Source organism: Diaporthe amygdali (assembly GCF_026229845.1).
Source record: "Diaporthe amygdali strain CAA958 chromosome Unknown NODE_53_length_281289_cov_64_976018, whole genome shotgun sequence".
Classification (NCBI taxonomy): Eukaryota; Fungi; Ascomycota; class Sordariomycetes; order Diaporthales; family Diaporthaceae; genus Diaporthe; species Diaporthe amygdali.
This window is the reverse complement of record NW_026517073.1, coordinates 14,180-35,119: the sequence shown is the minus strand read 5'-3', so window position 1 is coordinate 35,119 and position 20,940 is coordinate 14,180. Positions and strand designations below refer to the sequence as shown.

The 20,940-nt window shown below is 51.7% G+C and overlaps 3 protein-coding genes across 3 annotated transcripts; 1 reads left to right on the top strand and 2 right to left on the bottom strand.

The window, feature by feature from the left end:
* Positions 1–4,789: 4,789 nt before the first annotated feature.
* On the top strand, positions 4,790–8,804 carry J7T55_014917 (ankyrin; the record flags this gene model as incomplete). The annotated part of the gene is made up of 7 exons (XM_053135234.1): positions 4,790–5,214; positions 5,313–5,353; positions 5,623–5,647; positions 5,707–6,279; positions 6,336–8,169; positions 8,235–8,385; positions 8,443–8,804. 7 exons carry the CDS (start codon positions 4,790–4,792, stop codon positions 8,802–8,804), a joined length of 3,411 nt encoding a protein of 1,136 aa, XP_052987005.1.
* A 1,158-nt stretch (positions 8,805–9,962) lies between these two features.
* Positions 9,963–11,606, bottom strand: J7T55_014916 (uncharacterized protein; the record flags this gene model as incomplete). Its single annotated transcript, XM_053135233.1, has 1 exon — positions 9,963–11,606. The coding sequence occupies one exon, from the start codon at positions 11,604–11,606 to the stop codon at positions 9,963–9,965; it is 1,644 nt and encodes a 547-aa protein (XP_052987004.1).
* Positions 11,607–17,754: 6,148 nt separating this feature from the next.
* Positions 17,755–20,266, bottom strand: J7T55_014915 (uncharacterized protein; the record flags this gene model as incomplete). Its single annotated transcript, XM_053135232.1, has 6 exons — positions 17,755–17,917; positions 18,305–18,560; positions 18,784–18,992; positions 19,050–19,106; positions 19,611–20,004; positions 20,065–20,266. The coding sequence occupies 6 exons, from the start codon at positions 20,264–20,266 to the stop codon at positions 17,755–17,757; spliced, it is 1,281 nt and encodes a 426-aa protein (XP_052987003.1).
* Positions 20,267–20,940: the final 674 nt, after the last annotated feature.

Genomic DNA, 20,940 nt, shown 5'->3' with positions numbered 1-20,940 from the left:
GGAGACTCAGGGGACCCTAGTCGAAACTCATGAGACAGTCACGCGGCTGCAACATGTCGTAGCGGAGCTCCGCAGGCAAAAACCAAACTTTCGATCAGAATAGCAATCTCTGTAAGCATGATTTAAATCAAGAGCTAGACTGGGTTCGCCTTGTCATAAGAAAAATGGCGCAAACTCTAGCCACGGACACTGTCACTCGGCACCTGTACATTTCTCAGCCGTATATTGCACATGAATCGGCTTCAGGTATATCAATGTTCCGATTAAATGTGTAAACGGTAGAAAGACAGACCAAGAGTCGAGTGAGATAGGACAGGGATTCATTCCGCAGGTTGGCAACCCAACCCTTCCATCCCATGAAATACATAGAATATCTAATCCAGCCGAAGGCGCATTCATCGTACGCACGAGAAAAAGTTAGAAGAAGCAACTCGCACTCTGATGAACCTCATTGACCACCCCCTCCCCCCGTGAAGCTAGCACCACTTCTGCTTCGCTATCGAGCAATCACTCTCCTTACCCGTCCGTTGGTGCACGACAAGTCAACACAAAGCGTACTGTACGCCTAGTTCTCTTGTTTTACTTATTAATACGGCAGATTACTATTTTAGTTCCTGAGACTCTCGAAGAGCCCAACAGCATCACAGCATCTCTGACAGAACTAGCCGGTACTACGAAGAGCATACAGACTGACTTGTAAGGCTTCAAAATAATTCTCGGTCATCTCCGAGCCACATCATATGCGTTATTGACGACCTGCAGCTAGTAGACCACTCAAACTCGGAACAATGTGTGAACGACCTATTGGACATCATGCGCACCAGAGACGATGGCAGGGTGTTTACATACTGCTGACGAGAGAGTGCTTCTTCTCCAGCGCCGCGGATCTGACTATCTAGAAATGGCTTGACTGTCTGGACTCGCCCAAGAGGAAGCCTGGAAGCGACCGTCCCACGGTGCGCAATTGAAATGACGTCCCGCCCTCGTTCTGGCCAGGCTTGGGCATCTGAGCAACAAAACAGAGCCGTGGCTTAACAAAGAATCACACAAGTCAAGTGATGATAGCAAAGATGGATTCAGGCCGTTATTGGTGACACAGTGGCATATTGCCAGTGAAAGTTATAACAAGAAACGTGAACGCGAGTTGGACCTAGAATTTTCAGAAGCTACAACCCATACAGGAAGTCGAATACCTATACCCGGGTAGAGGTTCTGTCAATTCATTAAAAAGCTTCATCTGTCCAGCACGCTCCGATGGATCATGAGTTATCGAGAGAGGTGAGATACATGTGCTTTCAGTGACCTAGTTTTTCTGCCAGGCTGTCGATAAAAGCACATCTCTCGATCAACTTCTCATGCTCAATAACGTTCTGTCTTTCCTGGGCCATGGGTGATCCCATTTCTCGATATTGTACGCTGTCAATCAACGGGCTTTGTAGTGTACCCTGTTTCTCATTGAAATCCGAGGTGTCGTGCAGCCCCGTAGTCAACTCGCAGCTGCCGGTGCCCAAGGGCCCGCCTATGACCTGCAGTTTCATATTCGAGCATCCAGACGTCCCAGGGTGACCTGAAATGTTCTCGTCAGCCTCTGAGAATGACTCTGGCCAAGTCGAGGACCTGCCGACGATGGTGCCTAGATTTGGGTCTCCTGTGTAGGCAAAGTTGATGAAAGACCCCTGGAGATACTCAGATAGCTGCCGGTCATCCTCCGACATGTGGTCTTTCGAGAAAAGGTTATTGAAGAGATAATCCAAGTCACTCCCATGAATGGCACCCAGCCACGGCATTCCAGTGTCATGGAACATAGGCGTCAACATGCTCTGATTCAAATCGTAGAGGCGAACACCTGGAAAGCTGGGGTCTTGCTGCTTCGACTGTCGTGATATTTCAAAAGCAAAATCAATCGATGAGCACGTGAACAAAAGATCACGCATTATGCGAGAAATTCGGAAGTAATGGACAGGCACGACTGGGTCTGATTCGCTTTTGCGCGCCTCGTAATTTCGAACATCTTGCTCGAAATCCGAGACCGGGTATAGCGAGAATAGGCGTTCGTAATCTTCGTCCGTGAGTGCATGAGCGAATTTTCTGATTGGAAATTTCATATCCTCCTCGGTTTGAAAGGCCGGAGCAGGGCCAGCGTTGGTCGCGCCATCGTCTTGAGTCCAGCCAAGTACAATAGGAATCCCTTTGACGAATTTCCCTGCTTTGTACAGCGTGGACTGGCGTTCAGGCAGGAAGTCCGAATCGACTGAGGGAATGAAGGTAAAAAGTCCTAACGGAGGATGATTTCTCTGCGAGTACTCTACTGCTACCTCCAGCAGTTTGTTCATTGGCGCATCCCTCAAGCACTGGAGGATTTCCTCGTCAGAGATCTGGTCGAGTTCGACCGGGCAGCCTGCGAGCTTGGCCACAGCACGGGTATGTATTTCAGTAGCATCGGATGTCATATTGAGAGCAGTGCCTGGAGGACCAGACATAGCCCACGCTTGAGTGAAAGGAACTCCTTGCTCGCCTGCGAATGTCATCAGGTGCAGGGATGAGAATGTTCCGCCGGAGCTCAATCCGAACGACGTGATCCTCTCAGGGTCGCCACCAAAGGCTGCAATGTTATCTTTGACCCATTGGAAACCAGCTCGTTGGTCCCGCATTCCGACGTTCAGGGACTTTTGGTCCTTGAGTATCGGGAGGCGAGCGAATCCGAAGATGGTGAGTCGGTAGTTCAAGGCGACGTGCTGTAAGATAGATGTCAGCCAGCAACTCAAGAAGGGTGACGCCAAGAATGCTTACAATGATTGGCTTGTCGAGTGATATCGAATGCGTGATGAGGTTCTTGGGATCGATGTGCGAGTCGTATGTGGAACCCTTTACCACTCCACCACCAACAAGGTGCACCACGACCGGCAGGAGATCATTTGCAGTCGTTCCAGCTGGCCTCGTGATTCGAAGTTGAAGACAATCTTCACTTATGTCAAGCGTCTCGTCGAAGAACGGCGGAATAGCGGCTTGGAACTGAGGACAAGCTGGTCCGTGCGAAGTCCCGTCGATTTCGCTGCCATCTGGAGGGGTGTATGGTTCTGGGGGAGCAAAGCGTCGTTGCCCGGCGGTGTCATGGGCAAACTTGATATTGTGAAAGTCTTCCACCAAATCTCGGGCAACACCTCGATACGCAACTTTGCTCCTGTCGAGCCTGGCAACAGGCTCCGCAACGACGTTAGTAGCTAGAGCCAAGCTTAGAAAGACTGTGTGCAACCATATTGAATTCATTGTGTTTGCTTGAATCGTACTGAGAGGGAATGTCGATGAGATTGAAGTATCATGATCGAGACACGACCGGTCTGTTTTGAAGCAGCTCCGCGGGCTAGACTGCAAATCCCGAACCAACAGAGCCAACACAGCCAACATCCCCTGCCACTTCATGGGTTGGTGGGTCAGCTGTGCCACATAGAAGCATCTAGGTTACATAGCTTCATTGCTGCATACTTGACCAGTTGGCCTGCAATATTGGCCCAGCGATGCAGCTTGGAGCCCACCTGCGCGCTTGAACACCCGCCATGTTTCCGACTGCCTGATGTTCTCTACATTAGCCTCCTTTTTCGACGACTGTAGCCTCTGGAAGCCACCATTGCTTCTTCCTTCCCCAACGAGAACACCGCGCTTCTCATTACGCTTCAGCAAGCAGAGGTCTGTGTCGAGTTTCGGGTTGCCGTCCGCCTCTTCTGAGAGCAGATTGACGGCTTGGAATGTGTTAGTCGGCTTGCTACGCTTAATCAAGTAGCCGACCTCGGAACGCGTCAATTCTGCAAATTGAGGATAAAGCCTACATGGAATGCCCTGAGGAAGGGGCGTAATAGAAGCCGAGGCGGCGAGAAGCAACAGAGCGAAAAAAAAAACCCATTTTGAGAATGCTGCATACAGGCCGTGGACTCTGAGGCATTATGGTATGATGTAAAAGTAGGAATGATATTTTTCGGGCTCATCAGGAGCAAAAAGGGTGGACTGCGAAGTATGATGTAGGAGAGGAGGACGTGTCTAGGGCCAATCTGCATGATCTAATGCCTTTTTCTTCCGCTCCGCCCGTCTTGTATAGACGTACCAACTTGTCTATGAGATCACAAACCGTCCACTCCCACAAATAGCATGGAAGGGCCTGAAAGTTGGGTCTCTCTCTCGAGTATTGTAGGCCCCAGGGCTTTTCGCGGCGGGAAACAAAGTGGATCGTCTGGTGACAGACAAGAAGCCAACAAGGTCATGTGCCATGCGAAAATAATTGTTGAACAAGGAAATAGGGCACAAGTGTTGTTTTGAATTCGAGATCAAACGAAATATGTGTTGTCTCCTCGCAAACATTCCTATCATCTCGCCTTTCTCTTTATGAGCCTTGTCTTGCCATAGCAGTCAGTAATACCTGCTCGTATATACATTCTGCAATGATTTGGGCAAAGTTCACGGTTTCCTGATTGAGTATTACCGTTTATATCCGGCGAACCAACCAGCGTCTGCGTGGAGACAAATCCTGTCTGACATCGATCCCCCCATACACTAAAGAAAAGAACCAATCAGGATTTGTTATGGTCTCTGGAAACGACTAACGAGGAATTTTGGAGGGGTAAAATCAGGCTTCAACCTCACCATGCCATTTCCACTGGCGACCGAAAAGACTGGCCTCAAATGTTGCCGGGAATCATCCCAAACCCGGTATCGCAGACTACCTGGCCAAGAGTTTGACATCGGGAGGTGTCATTAAGCTTATTCTAGTTCGACTGCAGGACGGCGGAACTCGCTGACCATGAGCGACCCCTTGAGCATCGCCACCAGTCTCATAGCCCTGATTCAGGTGACAGCCAAAGCGACCGAGTATCTCAGGGATGTAAAAGACGGCGGAAAGGAGCGAATGAAGCTCCGGGATGAGCTACGCAGTGTCACATGCCTCCTAGAGATGCTCCATGACCGTGTCGAAGAACAGCATGGGTCGGATAGTGAAGATGCCCTCAAGCCAGCCGCCATTGCATCATTGGCAGGCCCTGACGGGCCCCTTGAGAGGATGAAGGCCACGATGGAGGACATCGTATCAAAGCTTGCACCTCAGGCTGGGTTAAGGAGACTTGCGCAGCCTTTCAAGTGGCCATTTGACAAAAAAGACGTTCTGGAGCTCTTCGCAACTATAGAAAGGCTGAAGACGCATTTCACACTCGTTCTGCAGAATGATCTCTGGTGAGTTCTTGTTTTTTACTTTACCTAATACGCGTCAGCATTTGGGTGACTACACGTGGACCTGGCGTGGTTTTCGTGAAGGTGCTAACCTGGACTAGGGCGCTCTCCAAGCTCACGAGCGAGAAGGTCGACCAGATCAGTAAGCAAGTCGAAGACATGGACTTAGAAAGAAGAGATCAAGAAGCCGAGAAGATACTTTCCTGGATCAGCACGGCTTCCTTCCAAGCTAAGCAAACGGACATACTACGCAGTGTTCAACCAGGAACCGGAAAATGGTTTTTGGAAGCCCATCAATTTCGTGACTGGCTGCTAGGAAACATCTGTCTTTTGTGGTGTCCCGGTATACGTAAGGCAGGAACCGCTCCGTTTCATCAATCTCTAACAGCTGTCTAACATGAAAAAATCCAGCTGGGGCCGGAAAGACTCGATTAGCGTAAGTCGTATAAGGACATATAGCTGCAGCTGGCGAACATTGAAAGCTAATGAAGTCAGCTCGCTTGTCATCGATTTAATCGAGACTCAATACACCTCGCCTAACAACCTCTTGGCTTACTTTTACTTCGATTATAACCAACGCGAGTCCCAAACCCAACTAGAAATGGTATCCAGTCTTTTGGAGCAAGTCCTTCGACAAATGAGTCGTTCCAGTCTCCCTGAAGAGGTCCAGTCGCTTTATAGAAAACACGTCCAGAAAAGAACTCGCCCTACAGTCAAGCAGCTTTCTGAGGTATTCAAGAAGCTCTTATCATCACGCTCCAATATTTTTATCGTCATAGATGCACTTGATGAATGTGCTCCTTCAGATGAATTAGCTCTGGAGCTGATTCAAACTATCAAAGATCTCGGCAACAACATTCGTCTTTTGATCACGTCTCGTACCTCAACCAACTTCGAAAGCTGGTTTGAAGATGCACCGCGCATAGATATAGCAGCTCAAGACCAGGATGTGCGACTTTTTCTGGAGACAAAGATCCCAGAGCAATCAAGGTTGGCAAAGCATATACGTGCAGACCCGAAACTCCAAGACGACATCGTCCGAAATATCGCAGAGAGTGCTCGAGGAATGTGAGTAATTTGGGTCCCTACTCGCATCAGCCAACTGATGAATCACCGCCTTTCAGGTTTCTTCTGGCAACCCTCAACTTGGATTCACTCTCTCGCAAGCTCACTCGCCGGGATGTTCGCTCCTCCTTGTCAATCCTTCCCAAGACACTTGACGCCACATACGAGCAGGCACTTGAGAGGATTCGGACCCAGGCCGAGGAAGATGTTGAATTGGCTGAAACTGTCATCTTGTGGATTCTATGCGCCCGACGACCATTGAGCGTTCTTGAGCTGCAGCACATGTATGCTGTCCACCTCCTTACCCAGGATGACGATGAGGAGTTGATTACACTAGAGGATGATGACCTGCCGCCTGGCGAGATTGTCACTGGCGTCTGCGGTGGTCTGATTGTCGTCGATGCCGCGTCCAAGACAGTGAGGCTGGTTCATTACACGGCCCAGGATTACCTCCTTCGCACACACGCTGAACATCTGCACGAACCACGACTAGAACTCGCCAAACTCAGTCTAAACTACCTACAACTTCTCAACTTCTCAGATGGACCAATTTTGTCGGACAATATCATGGCCAAGCGTTTGGATAGCTTCCCGTTCCTGGAGTACGCAGCAAAGTACTGGGGCTCTGAGCTCTATGGGGTGCAAATCGAGACATCCTGGGGGCCTATCGATCGCTTCTTGTCAAACGAGGTAGCCGTCAGCGTAACAAGTCAGGTTTGGAGTCTACCTCGGCACAGATACACATTCTGGAGCCGCGGATTTCCGACAGATGTCCCTGCGCTCGTCCTTGCAGCTTCATTCCAGTTGCCAGAAGTTCTGGAAAGGCTTGTGAATCAAGGACACGATATCGAAGGTAGCGGTAGTGACAAGGAGACCCCACTCATCAGATCAGCTCGGCTTGGACACGCAGCAAATATCACAACCCTACTCCGACTCGGCGCCAAGATTACTGCCGCTGACGTTGCTGGCGAAACATCTATCGAATGTGCGACTTTGGCCGGTAACGCTCCTGCTGTTAAAGCCCTGGTTGATGGCGGTGCCGATGTGAATACAGTCACGGGCACAGCGGGCTGGTCTCTTCTCATGTCAGCCGTTTCCAGTGGCAGTATCGAGACTGTGAGACTACTGATAGAAGGAGGGGCGGACCTTTTGACACGGACGAGCTGGGGCGAGACGGCACTGAGTCTAGCAACGGTCAGCGGTCAAGAAGCTATCGCGAATTTGCTCATGGATTCAGGTGCCATTTTGCCACTGAATCGTGCCGGAAGAAGGGCAACACTGCAAGCTTCGAGGAAGGGACTTGCAAACCTCGTCAGCAGATTGACCTCTTTTAGCGGTGATTACGAAGCTGTTGCGGATGCTGGAATTCAGCGAGAGCCCGTCGCACTCGGCCCGGAGCTTGCGCAGATTGCTGAGCTAGATGGTGAAGAGAGTGACGACCCGTTCAATCAGCCAAAACAGCCTCTCGCAATGAGATCTGAAGATGATTTCAGTCTCGAAGTGGCCCTAGAAGGGGTCGCGTACCAAAGAGGATTTCATAGAAGATACAATCTTCTTGAGAAGTTGGGAAAAGGCCATTTTGCAGAAGTATTTCTTTGCTCTAGCAAAGTCACAAGTGTTCGACACGCAGTCAAGATATTGAGCTTTTCCCGTGGCGATGCCATCAAAGCTATTGGTGTGAATGCTGAAATCAAGGTACTCAATAAGCTGAGGCACCCAAACATCTTGGCCTTGATAGACACCATGGTGTCAGATGCCATGGACCAGATTTGCCTAGTGCTGGAGCTTGCTCCGGAGGGGGAGCTCTTCAATTTCATTGTTGTGAATAAGAAGCTCACCCAGGAAGAGTCGCGATCAATCTTTCGTCAGCTGTTTTCGGCTTTGGCATACATCGTAAGCACAAATGATCTCTTATCTCACATCGAGAACTACTTGCTGATGGTCAAAAAACTCGACAGCATGGGGAAGGGTGGGCGCATCGAGATATCAAACCAGAGAATATCCTGATGTCAAGCGCAAATAGCATCAAGCTTGCGGATTTTGGTCTGGCAGTAAACCTTCGGAATCTGCTAGACCAGATGGATGACGTCCTTTGTGGAACACCAAGCTGTGAGCATTCTACCATCCGTCGACCGTTGAGAGCACTGCTAATACTCAGCATGACAGATATTGCTCCTGAGATACTTGAAAATAGCTGTCATAGACTCTACAGCTACCCTGTCGACGTCTGGTCTGCTGGCGTTGTGCTCTACATATGTCTTTGCGGGTTTCCTCCCTTCTCAGATGAGCTCTACAGCAAAGATTTCCCGTACACCCTATCGCAGCAGATTAAATCAGGACGCTTCGACTATCCTTCACCGTATTGGGATCCTGTGGGAGACTCAGCGCTTGATCTGATCGACTCAATGCTAGTCGTTGATCCAGAGAAGAGGTTTGTAGTGGAACAGTGCTTGAGCCATCCCTGGATGCTAGGAATTGAGGGAAAGAATAATTTGCAAGATGATAGTCACCCGAAAGAGGATGAATGAAACGATGAAAAGAAATATTGTAGTCGCATTCAGACACATGGGCCTGCAGTAGTGCATGCGTGCCAGACAGTTTATACACCAGCACAAGTTCAACACGGGCATCGAATGTCTAGATTCACCATCCTCATTTCCATACAGCACCAATGACCATAAAATTAGCATGCCATGCAATCTTCAAGTCATCACAAATAAACAATTCCTATGGAGCTCACAATGCTTAAGAATATTTTCCCTGCGCGATATGCGAAATCACCCTGACAATTCCATGCCATGGAACGTTGCTAAAGTGTTCTCCGGAGTGGTGGTGGGAGTGATTCCTCCAGGAGGGCAGTCTCGAAGGGACCAAGATTATGGAAAGATTTGAAGTCATTAATAAAACATGGTTTCAATCTCGTTAAATTCGAATTGAATTCACTGATAGAATATGGCGCTGAGCATGTTTGCAAAAAGAAAACGATAATTACAAACGTTGTGTATCATCAATCACTAGTTTCGTCATTTTTAAATGGTTTACTACTCCTAGCTGTATCATTTGTCAAGTCAGGACTCCAGTATATATATGCGCCGATCAAAGTTTCACTCAAGGCCGACAGACTCGAACTCGGGAAACAACTTTTCGTATTTTACATCCCCTGCATTAAGAATATCACACTTAAGAAGGCTCCACAGGGCAGACGTCACAAATGCTCTACACACATCAAACCTACCCGCTATACACATCTTCATCACAACAAAACACAGGGACATCAAGGTCAAATTCATACACAATCATTAAAATTTTCCATTCATCAGACACACCACATTCTAGCCTAGCGGCCCATCGACCCGGGATATCATATCATATCATGTCAATGAAATGGAAATCAACCACAGGTGGTGAAAATGACAAAACATTAATAATCTGCTGCAGTCTAAAAGCCATGTTGAATGTGCGTCATGCACATAGGGGGTATCAGCCCAGTCCCAATTCCGTTGAAAAAAAGAGTAGAAAACACCGATATCCAGTAGAGGACAAATAGAAAAAAGTTTTGGATGGGAGAGTCGCAGTTTTCCTCTTCCCACAATGCCATGCCATGCCATTCCTCGCTCATGGACTCATCAAAAACAATTGGTAACAACAACGCTATGCCCTCAGTAAACAAAACTGAGAAAAAGATTTCACCGGTGAACCTCGGCGCTATTCCTCCTACTACTCCTGGCACTTGCGTGCCCACTACCACCAGCACTGCCGCTCCCGCTCGGCCCAGCCAATGCCCCGGGAAGCGGCCGGTGGCCGTCGAGCGTCTCAAAGACCTCCTCGACGCCGGGTGCGGGGAAGAGGGGCTCGTCAGAGTAGGCGGGCGGGCTGGGCGGGACGTCCTGGTAGATGGGCGGGGCCTCGTTGTCCCAGGAGATGCCGATGCCGCCGCGCTCGGTGAGGACGGTGCCGAAGTGCATGCGAAGGATGCGGCCGACGCCCGTCTGCGTGACCAGGCTGGGCTTGCCGACGGGTGCGCACTCCTGCGACACCACCATCTCCAGCATCAGCTGGTGGCTAACCTCGGTGCCGTCGCGGGCCTTGAGGTCGCAGCTGTACTTGGCATGCTTGCTGAGGGCGTAGTCGAGCTCCAGCTCGACGCTCGAGTCGGTCGGGCCGGCGTAGCTCGACTTCCAGCCCGCGAAGAGCGTCTTCTCGCCGATGGTGCGCGTCTCGGTGCGCGCCACGCCCTTCTTCCGCAGCTGCTCGTTCTGCTCCTCGGTGGCGCCCTCGGCCTTGGGCGCGTGCTTGTCGCAGGCGGGGGCGACCGTCTTGAGCGTCTCCTCCAGGCGCCAGGTGAGCTTCTTCAGCTTCCAGTACTCGATGGTGTTGGTTGACGAGTTGACCTTTGCGATGCCGTCTAGGCGCATGGAAAGGGTGTTTGTGCCGATGGGGTGGATGACTTGCTGGTAGTGCACGCTGGCCTTGACGTTTGTTGGCGGGAAGACACGGACGGAGTGGTGAGGCAGCTCGGGTGGCGGGAGCGAGCGCTTGACGTCGAACAGCTTCTCCAGCTTGATGGGCTGCTGGTTGGGCCTGCCGGGAATGGCCTCGGCCTTGAACTCGTAGGCGATGCTGGCGATGGGGTTGTCCATCGTCGCCGGGAGGTGGCCATCCAGCAGAATGGAGAAGGGGAACTGGTGGATGCCCTGCTTCAGTGGCATGGCGTGTGGCAGGAGAACCCACTCCTTGAGCAAGGTGTGCTGGTTGGCGCAGTCGGTGCAGTGCACGGTGAAGGGCTTCTTCTGCGTGACGTGGATGTGCAGGGTGGCCTTGAAGCTCTCGATGTCGTAGGACTCCTCCTTGATCTCCAGGAACAGCTGGCCCGAGACCAGGGCACCGGAGCTGTTCTCTGCATCGCCATGGAATATTATTGGAGGTGACTCGATCTTCCAGCTCAGGTTGGCGTGGGGATTTGAGTGGACGTCCTTGCTTGAGCGGCCGAGGTGCAGGGCGTGCAGACCAGGGAATGATAACCTGTGGTGCTCCTTGTCCTTGTGTTCATGATGTGCCTCCTTTGACCACAGCCGTGGCGTGTTGTCTGTGGGTCTCCTGGAGGCGGGTGCAGGTGTGTGTTCTCGTGAGCTGTCCATGTCCTCTTCTATTGATGATGCGTATGTGGATACCACTCTCTCCTGGCTCCTGGACTCGCGGTCCGACAGCCCGCTGTTTGTCCTGTTTGGGGACTTTGTCCTGCTCCGGATTGTGTTCTTCTTGATGGCTGTTACTTGGTGCTCAATTGTTGTGGTGGAGTTGCGGAAGAAGTTTGCTACGCGGTGCGGCATCTTTTCTGGTGGGTGTGGAAGGCCACACTGGATCCTCTTCCCCCCTGCCGATTTGGGCGCGTATAAGTGGAATGCCCGATGCGGCTGTAGCGAGCCCAGTTATTGTCTGGCTCGGCTAGCGGGTGTGTGTGTATGTGTGTAGGCTGTTTTGTGTGTGGGCAAAGTGTGCACTGCTTGACTCGTTCCGTGCAGTGCTTGTAGTAACAATATACTGAGTAATGGGTGGCGTCCTGATCCTGGAGAATGATGATGATGTTGAGGATGATGATGAGATCAGAGGTGGGATCGTGATGCAATGCAAGGAACAATCGAGCAACGTCGAGCACGATCTGTTGGAGAGCTCGTGTTCCCTATTTTTATTCTCCTGTCGCCCCCAAAAAAGGCTGCCCCAAAAACGGATGCAGCTTTCTCGAGGCACGGGTCGGTGAGCCCAGTCCCACTACCGGATCTGGCGATGGTGGAAGGATGAGTCGATGTGCGACGGTCGGCTGACTGAACTGACTGCTTGGCTGACTGGCGCCCTTCCGTTTTCCGCTGTACGCTGCTGGCCGATAGTCGGATCCTGCTGAATCGGGCGTAGGGCGGGTAAAATGATGCAAGTGTTGCAAGTCCAAAGTGCAAGTGCAGGTGGCAGGTGCAGTTGCAGGGTTGCAGGGTACAGGTTTCTTCAATGTTTAATTTAGGTGCAGCAGGCACGAGAGACACACTTGCAGCTCGGCCTCCTTCTCTGCCGTTTGCTTTGATGTTTCGAAAATTCTTCGACGAGGTCGGCTGGACACAGACACGCAGTGTTGGAATTGAACTGCTGCTGCTGCTTCTCGTTTCGTGATCGATGAATTGGGTGAGGGTGATGTTCCTGAGGATATATAGCTAGCTATTTCTCCTGTGGACCAAATGTGGCGTGATGGTGTCCAAGTCGTGTAAGTCGTCGGTCGCTGAGTGCTGCTGCTGGCGGTGCTGGCTGCTTATTCCCGGGCGTCTGGGGGGAGATGGAGGGGTATCTCTGAGCTGCAGTTGGGCTGGTTTGCAGGTGGGAAAGGTAAGGTGATAGGTGACAAGGCAATATAGGTAGTGAGTCTACCAAGTATGTGGACAAACTCAAAACAGACAGATGACAGATCCAGAACTGGCTGGCCGAGGCGTACAAGAATTGATCTTTTTTATCTGGAGAAGAAAAAGAATCTCACAGATCAGAATTCGCAGAGGCAGATCCAAACTGTCAACATAAAATAAAATATCGAGCCCACCAAGGCGGGCGAGCCTCCTGCCAAAGAGGTCCTTATGAAAGAAGAGGTTCGTCCTGGGGCCGTTTTCATCAGGTAATGAATGACACATAGCATCAGGGGGTTCCTGGGTACGGGCGCTGGACCTCCTGGCGCCTCCTGTACGTGCCCTGGTGTTTTTACCTGTCACAGCGCCTACAGCCCATAGAAACAGGGCACCTGGAGCCGACACTTGGGGCGCATCAGCCCACTGCACGCTTGGATGACTCTTAGGTGTGCGCGGGTACGTACTGCCCAGTCCTGCACGGTACAAGCCTGGACTGGTCTGAAAAGGTACCACTGCGGGCGCACATCGGCGATCGATTACATGGCCCATCTAAGTTGGCAATGTACATACTAAGGTACAGTACGTACCTGTCCACATGCACCACCAGCTCATGGAGGTCCTCAAACGATGGTCTGCCTTGCTGGATGTATTGGATTGGATTGGGTTGGATTGATTGTATCATGCTCATCGCTGAAGACGAATCGTCCCAGTGCCTGGCCTCTGCAGGTGCAGAATAAAGAGCCTCGAGCACATCATGTCAGCCTGTAGACAAGAGTGAGTGAGGCATTTGGTTGCGATCTGGTCTGGTTTAGTTAGTTCGCACATATCCGTCAGGGGGCGAAGGCCGAAATAATATGAACACCAGGAGGGAGACTTGTGGACTTTATGGTTGTTTTGGGAAGTGACGATGGCCTCATCTCCTCGGGGGGGAGAGGACCTTCATTTCGGGCTCGCTTCGCCCTGGCGGCTGCGTGCTGAGAACCTGGGCTTTGGGCTTTGGGCGCCTAGCATGTTCCACATTTTGCAACGGAACCGCCGTGTACACGTTGCTCTCTTATGAAGACCATGAGAATACGTATAACGTATGAAAACATTGGCGCTGCATAGCCACATCATTGAAGCCATCACGACATTGTCATCATTCAGTGAGGGATTTGGGTGATCACCAGGCAGGAGGTACATGGGTACAAATTGTATGCGCATGTATTGTACATGGTCGAGGTACAGTATCAGGGTGACTGCCTCCGGGAAAGAGGGCCCCCAATGGCCCCAAATGGACCCAAATGGCCCCATGTCTCTTTCTCTTTCCCCGTCTGGATCCAGCCTTCGACTTCCAGATCCAGTCTCAGTCCCAATTCCAGCCCTGCGAGGAGGCACGAGGCACAAAAGCAAAGCGGAGGTACAAGGCAGGAGGCAGGAGGCAGGAGGCAGAGGAGGGGCCAGCAGTTCCTGCCTGCGCGCATTTGAGCATCTGGTACCCACCTCGCCGGGCTCGCCCAGGGCGATCACCGCCTGGGTAGGGAAGAAGGTTCGCTGTCAAGCGTCAAGGCGCAGAGCCTCCTCCACCCTTCAAGTCAACCCCTCTGTCTGCCCTGTCTCTGCCCTGCCTTGCCCCTCCATCCCCAATGCGGGATGTGACTACCAATGTTTTGTACTGCGCCTTCTCGAATGTCAGTCGCATGAGTGAGATCAGAGCGAGATCGATTTCTATTCTTGGCAACCTGAAATATTGGGTACAAGGGTACTTACATGATGACTTCAGGAATCTAATCTGCTCTCTTTTTTTCCTTGTTAAACTTCTCACATCATTTGCCATAAGTCAGATCTCGGCACACTTCTCGTTCAGAAAATTCAAGTCACACACATCTCGCCAACGCTCGTCATCCTCTGCCTTGTTCCTCTTCCTTCAAAGCTTGGACAAATTCACAAACGGAGCAACCCATTGGTTGCGTGTCACAGGGAGTGGACTGGGTACAAGGTTGGCCCCCTGACTCATCCGCCAGAGCTTTTCACAGTTGGAGGCCAGTCTCCGTCTGTCTGTCTCCATCGTGCATTTGAGTTTTCACACGCCATCCAGCAGCCGGCTTCCATCATGGCACGGGGCCGGTGCAATCCACCCACGGCGTCCAGACTCCAGATCCCAGAAATCCAGACTGCAAATCCCATCGTGAGCCCACACACGACTCGCTTGGATTGGGTGCCTCTGGGCTCCATTTTGCCAATGGCGCGCCCCGTTTCGGCTTGAAGCGGTCCTTGGTTTGCAACTTGCAACTTGTTGGACGGGGACCTGGGGCCTCTGGAGAATTTTTCCCTCCTTTCCTGCCAGGGCCCAAGCACCAGAGCTCGCAATTTCTGCCCGGCTTCACGAACTACCACCACTGCATTCCGTCACATGGCGCAAGGCCCGGCGCTCCATTGGCTGCCCACCGTTGAAAAAAGACGTTGTTTGTTCCCTCATGGCCCCCTGGCCCACTCCGGATGCACTACGGTACAGTCAGCTGCCCTACTCGTTATTTGTTGCTGTCGTGTATTGCTGAGATCCGAAGCGAGGCCTTGCAGAGTTTTCCCCAATTCGCCATCCACGCCAACCAACTCCTGTCCAGCCTAGCACATCCCTTTCAAATTCTGTTCTTTTAGCACAAAGATCACCAGGTCATTAGGCTACGGTACCAATGTGCCGATGAACCTAGGACCCAGACCTGTGAGAGAGTTTGTTTGACCACGCCTTGTGAGCGCTTGGCAAACCTTTCGTCATTCACATGCACGCTCAGGCCAAACTTGCCTCGTCGACGCCTCGCGAGAGCCAGACGCCCGAATCTAGAAGACGTCCCAAACTCTCGGGTCTACCGTTTGATCTGTGGGGTGCTGTTTCCATCTGCTAGACTGCTTGTTTGCTTTGTTGTTGTTCGTCCACGGCACTGCTTGTCTTGGAGCATGTGTTGTTAGTCTAGGCCACGGATCAGCTGTCGCATGCAACAATGCTGTCTCCGGATGTCCGCCGCTCTCGGGCTCTCACCACCGTGAGCATGGGTCGCTACCCCAGACGCCATCACCTCACTTGGGCCTCGAGAAGCTTATGAGACGATCTACGCACCCGTCCTGCAAGCCACTTCGTGTCACGCGGTGCCCATTGACGGGGTCTTCCTCTGCCGTCGCCCACTCAGCCGTCGTGATGCTCCCCCCGCATTCCCCAGGTGTTGATTGATTGGGCTTGTTTCCCAGCCTTCGACATGCTTTGGAGCCGTTTCCGTGTCACACAGACATGCCACCATAACCATGACGATGGATAGCCTAGATCTGACCATCTCCGCGGAGCCGCACTTGGACCGTTGTCACATCGCCCGGAGAGCAACAAGTCACAGGGCCGGGGCAGTCCAGCACAAGCTGGTGCGGATCACACAGTCCGGCCATATAACTTTCGCGCTTGCCATTTGCAGCCGCGCAACCCTCGCTCTCCGATAGCGCCCAGCCAGCATGTTCTTGCAGAAGCAAAATCAAAATCCGGGGAACGCTGGCCTCCACTCTTCTCCGCATTCAGCTAAAAGACGTCATGCTATATCGTCACCTCGAAAGTGCTGTAGCTTCTCCTATTGATCATTCGGATCGAGGCGTCAGACACGTTGGCTTTCGTGTGGTTGTGAGATCCATCTAATTCTCCGAGGAGAAGCATCCATCATCAGATATGTTTCGATTTACAGCTTGCAGGCGCGCATAAATGAGGTGATGGGTTGCTACCGCCCTACCTGCATTGTTTTTACATAATAGCCGTCTCCCTCCCGCCAAACAAGACGCCTGCAGCCCAGCACGTTTCACCCTGCTGGCATCGCGCAAGTCAGCCTCCAAGCTCAGGGTTCTACCTCTCGAGCTTCCTCTGGTTTTGTGTTCTGAGTCCCTCGACAGCTGGCTGCCTGTGTGTACTATGCCTGCCTCCATGCATTCTTCACACTATGGACAAGACGTCGCAGGATCGCCCAGCGAGAGATCCACCGATCTCAAGTTGACCCTGACGATATCGTTCGAGGTATCAATGCCGCGCCCCAGCTCCCATCCAATCGGCCAGCTCCCCACGCTTGTCAGAACATCGTGCACTACTGAATATTGGAGTCGTTACTTGATCATTACTCGATAAGTCGTCACCACTGAGGCCAACTCAGCTTTTCACGGCATCATTCTCGGTCTGGTTTCGCTTGGTCCAAGTGGATACCAGTGAGACTTTCTTTTCGCACCTCTTAGGTACTGAGGCCACCTTCAGAATTTTTTGGGGGGTAGTGTTTTTTCACATGTCCTGGGCCTATTACGTACATTCCCGCGTACAGATGCCGGAAACAGCAACCGTGGGGCCCGCGACTTGGGAATGTCCCAGAACCCAGAACAACGGGAGCTCCCATGTTTCGATCCGATTCACCGATCGTCAGGTACGAGACCATTCCGCCGTCGCATAATTGCGCGAGCACAGGCCAGCCTGCCAGCCAAGTGTCAGCGCCGGGAAGTGCCTGATGCGGCGCAGGTCCTGACACCCGGCTTCCGATGAGAGCCGCGAGCGGCAAAAAGGACGCGACGGATGATTTTTCGGAGACGGCCGAAGAAGGTGTCGCGCCCTCCCATAAGCCGGTGACTCCAGGCCCCGTGATATCAATCACCTGAGGTTCACCTTCAACCCAAGCCCCGTGCTCTGCCCCGGACGACAAGGCCTCTTTCAAAATGCGGAGAGCCAGATCGATGGAGATGCAGGCCCATGGGGTAAAACAGCAGCCAACAGCGCAGAAATCAGGTGATTATCTGTCGTTCAGCCTTTACCGCCTATATCACCTGCACCGTGCACCGCCTTTCCCACGATCAGGCGCGCACACTGCAACCAAGACTGGTGACAGAAACGCCAGGTGTGACGTTACTATGAATTGGGCGTATCCAAGTGGAGACCGCCTCCTAAATTTTCTACGTTTTCCAAGGAAAGCCTGATGTCAAGAACCTTTCTAGACATGTTCTGGAACGCGCAACGTGGGTCCTAGAGGCCGCTGAGGATTTCTGCTGTCTGGGCTTTTTTGCAAAGTACCTTCTGCTTTTAGAAGAGACTGCTTGTTAGACTATGTGGTCCTTCCTAGCTGTCCTCGGGCCGGTGCATCTGCGTCCGGCCCTTCTTCTGCCTGTCAGTGGGGTGGGAAAGGTAAGGTACCCACTCTTGTGTGGGTCCGGTCGGAGTGACCTGGGCAAAAGAGTCTTGAGCGACCCCTAGGGGCCCGGTCCGGGTTGAGGACTGGCGGCTACAGTCGGAGGGGCATGGAATTTGCTTTTTTTCTAATCTTCGTGGTAGGTGAATCTATATCCTTTTTGGCTTTGTTTTCAAATTAGCAAGAGTTGAACGAATTATTGCGTGCCTTGAAAACGGATCTTGCCGAGGTCGCGATGGGCGCGATGTGGTGCAGATGGGCTTGGTGTTACAGCCTATTTCGTCAAAATGTCTATTGGGCAAGGGGCATGGAAGCATAGGCGGTATCGTTTGGTTGAACGTGGTGATTTGACAGTACCTAGAGAAGTATGAACAACGCGACAGTAAATGACAGCAAGCCTCGTGGAGGGACAAGTTGGAACGCAAGCTCGCGTGATGTCGGAATGTCCGGCTGCAACGGCGATGAAGCTTAATATGCGACCTCGTCTTTTGACCAGCGTCCAAAATGGCGAGGACGTCCCCATGATGAAATAATGGGTCAAACCCGGCGCTGCCCATCGACTGCCCCGACGACCCTCGTTTCGCGAACGCGTCTTGGTCCGACCTGCGGCCCTCGTGCTCGGTGTCTTCGGCGCTCGGCGCTCGGCCTGCGTGGCTGTTGCGGTGTTTACAACGAAAAAAGGAGGCGCCGTGCCAATGTGTCGCTGGGCTCTTGATCACGTTCTCACCTTGCCAGTCTGTTTTTCCGCATAGGCCGCCGTTGTGGTCCAACGTGCCATTTTATGGGCATCGAAACCGGCTTGTGTGTGTGTGTGTGTGTGTCGCTATAGATGCACACAGATGAACTTTAGCTGTTGTTGCCCGGGTGGACCTATATCTCTTACTGTGATTCCGGTCAATGGGTCTGCGAAAGCATGAGGCAGGCATGAGCTGATCTGGGGTTTGAAAAGGACGGTCTACAGGGAGGACGAAGTTCATGCCAGACCGGTGATGCTATTCTGCCATCGTCTCGGGTGCCTTGTTTCTCATTATCAACCTCCTGTTGCATTTTAGGATCAACACCGATTCCAGGAAAGGGTGCACCGCTCGCCTCCATCGTTGCTTTGACATATTGTCTTGTCAGTTGCAACCACGTTGTGTCAATGTCGGCAATGAAGGGAGAATTCGTCCTGATAAGCAAGAGCTTGTTTTTCCCTGACCGAAAAGCTTGTGTGTTTTAGTCTTACTCGCCGCTATGGCTCTCAGTAACCCCGCTGCTGTGCGTGAAAGTCGGGCTATTGTGACTGTAGTGTATCGCAGCCAAGTCAGATGAATCAGGATTGTTCTGAATACGGCTGGTAGATATGGCTGAAGTTGCATCACTGAAGGTAGATCTGAAGATACACACGCGTCACTTTACAATACTTGAGGCGGAGTTTAGAAAGAATTGTATCTTGTCCTTGAACCTCCTATGATAGCATAGACTCGGCGAAAATGCCAGTGGTCCGGATCAAAAGCAATTTGTCTTAGGAAGGACTACAAATATTGCAAAAGCCTAGCAGTACAGCAGACGATAAATAGAATTCAATTAACTTTGCAAGTCCACAGAAAGCCAAGGAGTCACTTCACAATAATATTCCGCGTCTAGAGCCAAGTAAACCCGTTGAGCTGTCTTATCGCCAATACAAGACGTAAATCAAACATGGAGTGAAAGGTATCCTCTACTGCCAAATTAGCCCTTGACTTAACGATTGATGGTGTAAGTAATATCATCAAAAGAGGTCGCTCCATTCAGCCCGATATCATACGACGATATGAAGGTCAAGGTATCCAGCCCCGTGAACTGGTCTCCCAAGTCTACCAGTTTCATGGGCTGGACCAGATCGATGAGGATTGGCTGATACCGGACCGTCCTCCTCGTCACCTCTCGGAAAGCGAATGAGCCAATGATGGTAAGATTGCACCCAGTGGGTACTGTCAACACGTATTGCTTCAAGCCCAGCTGGCAACCCCAATAGAACGAGTGCAGGTCGAGCGTAGCGGGTCTGAGGATGCTGCGGCTTTCCAAAGTGATCACGCGAGTGATGAGTGCAGTGTTTGTGTCGAGTGACCCGAGGGTGTCATACCCAACAGCGTTGGAGCCACTGTTGGGGAGCAGGCCGCCCACGCTCAAAGATTGAAACAGTCCCGGCTGGATAACATCTGCGGGACGTGATCGTCAGTTGTGTCTTCGTCTCATGTTGATGCCTGGGAGAGACGTACAGAATCCTTGGTAGCGGAGGCCATTGTACGAGCCGATTTCCTGTGCGTTTAAGACACTGGAAAGAACATCCACTGGGGTAAGGTCGTCGAAATTGGCCGTGACGGTAGTGCTCGCTCGAGAACTCAATTCCGATTCCGAAACTGGGCTTGCTATCACTGACCAAGTCAGACAGAACGAGAGATAGAGAGTTTTAATTAACATGATGAAAGACTTCGGCGCAGTATACTAAGTCGATTTTCCGAGTGTTTGACAGATGTCTCTTGCTGGCAACTTGGACCATGTTGCCCCAGCTGGGAAAGTATCCCACCTCTCTTTATAGTAGATGTTGTATCTCTGTGCCGAGAATCGTACACCTTATGGGAAACTATCAAGTCAAACGTTGATCCATTCCAGCGAGTGTGACCTCAGATGTTGCCAGCCTCACCTCTTGCTCTCATGCCATAGACTTGGCAAGAGGCTAGTCCTCAAATTATAATCTAGCGAAATCTCTTGCGCAAAGAAATATTGAAGAGGCCTACCTGTTCACCCGTTGATCCCGATGAGATTCTTGTCGACGGATGCTCTCGGCATGATTCGACTCTTTTGTGAGACATACCCACTGATCAGCAACAACGCTTGAAGTGCGGAGACCATGTCAGACCATGGTCGAACTAGCCAATGACACATGTCACAAAGATTTCAGCAATTGTATGATTTTGCGATACTATATCGAGCCAGACCATGCAGTAGCTCGTCGCTTCGGCCCGCGTGAAGTGTGAAGATGCCACGAGTAGGATTGCGAGAAGCGGAGTGGCACCGCGCCGCCTCTCTGTGACCACTGGTTGTACATAATCGCCCACTTGCCAGCCCCTCCGTGTGATGCATGCTGGCGACTA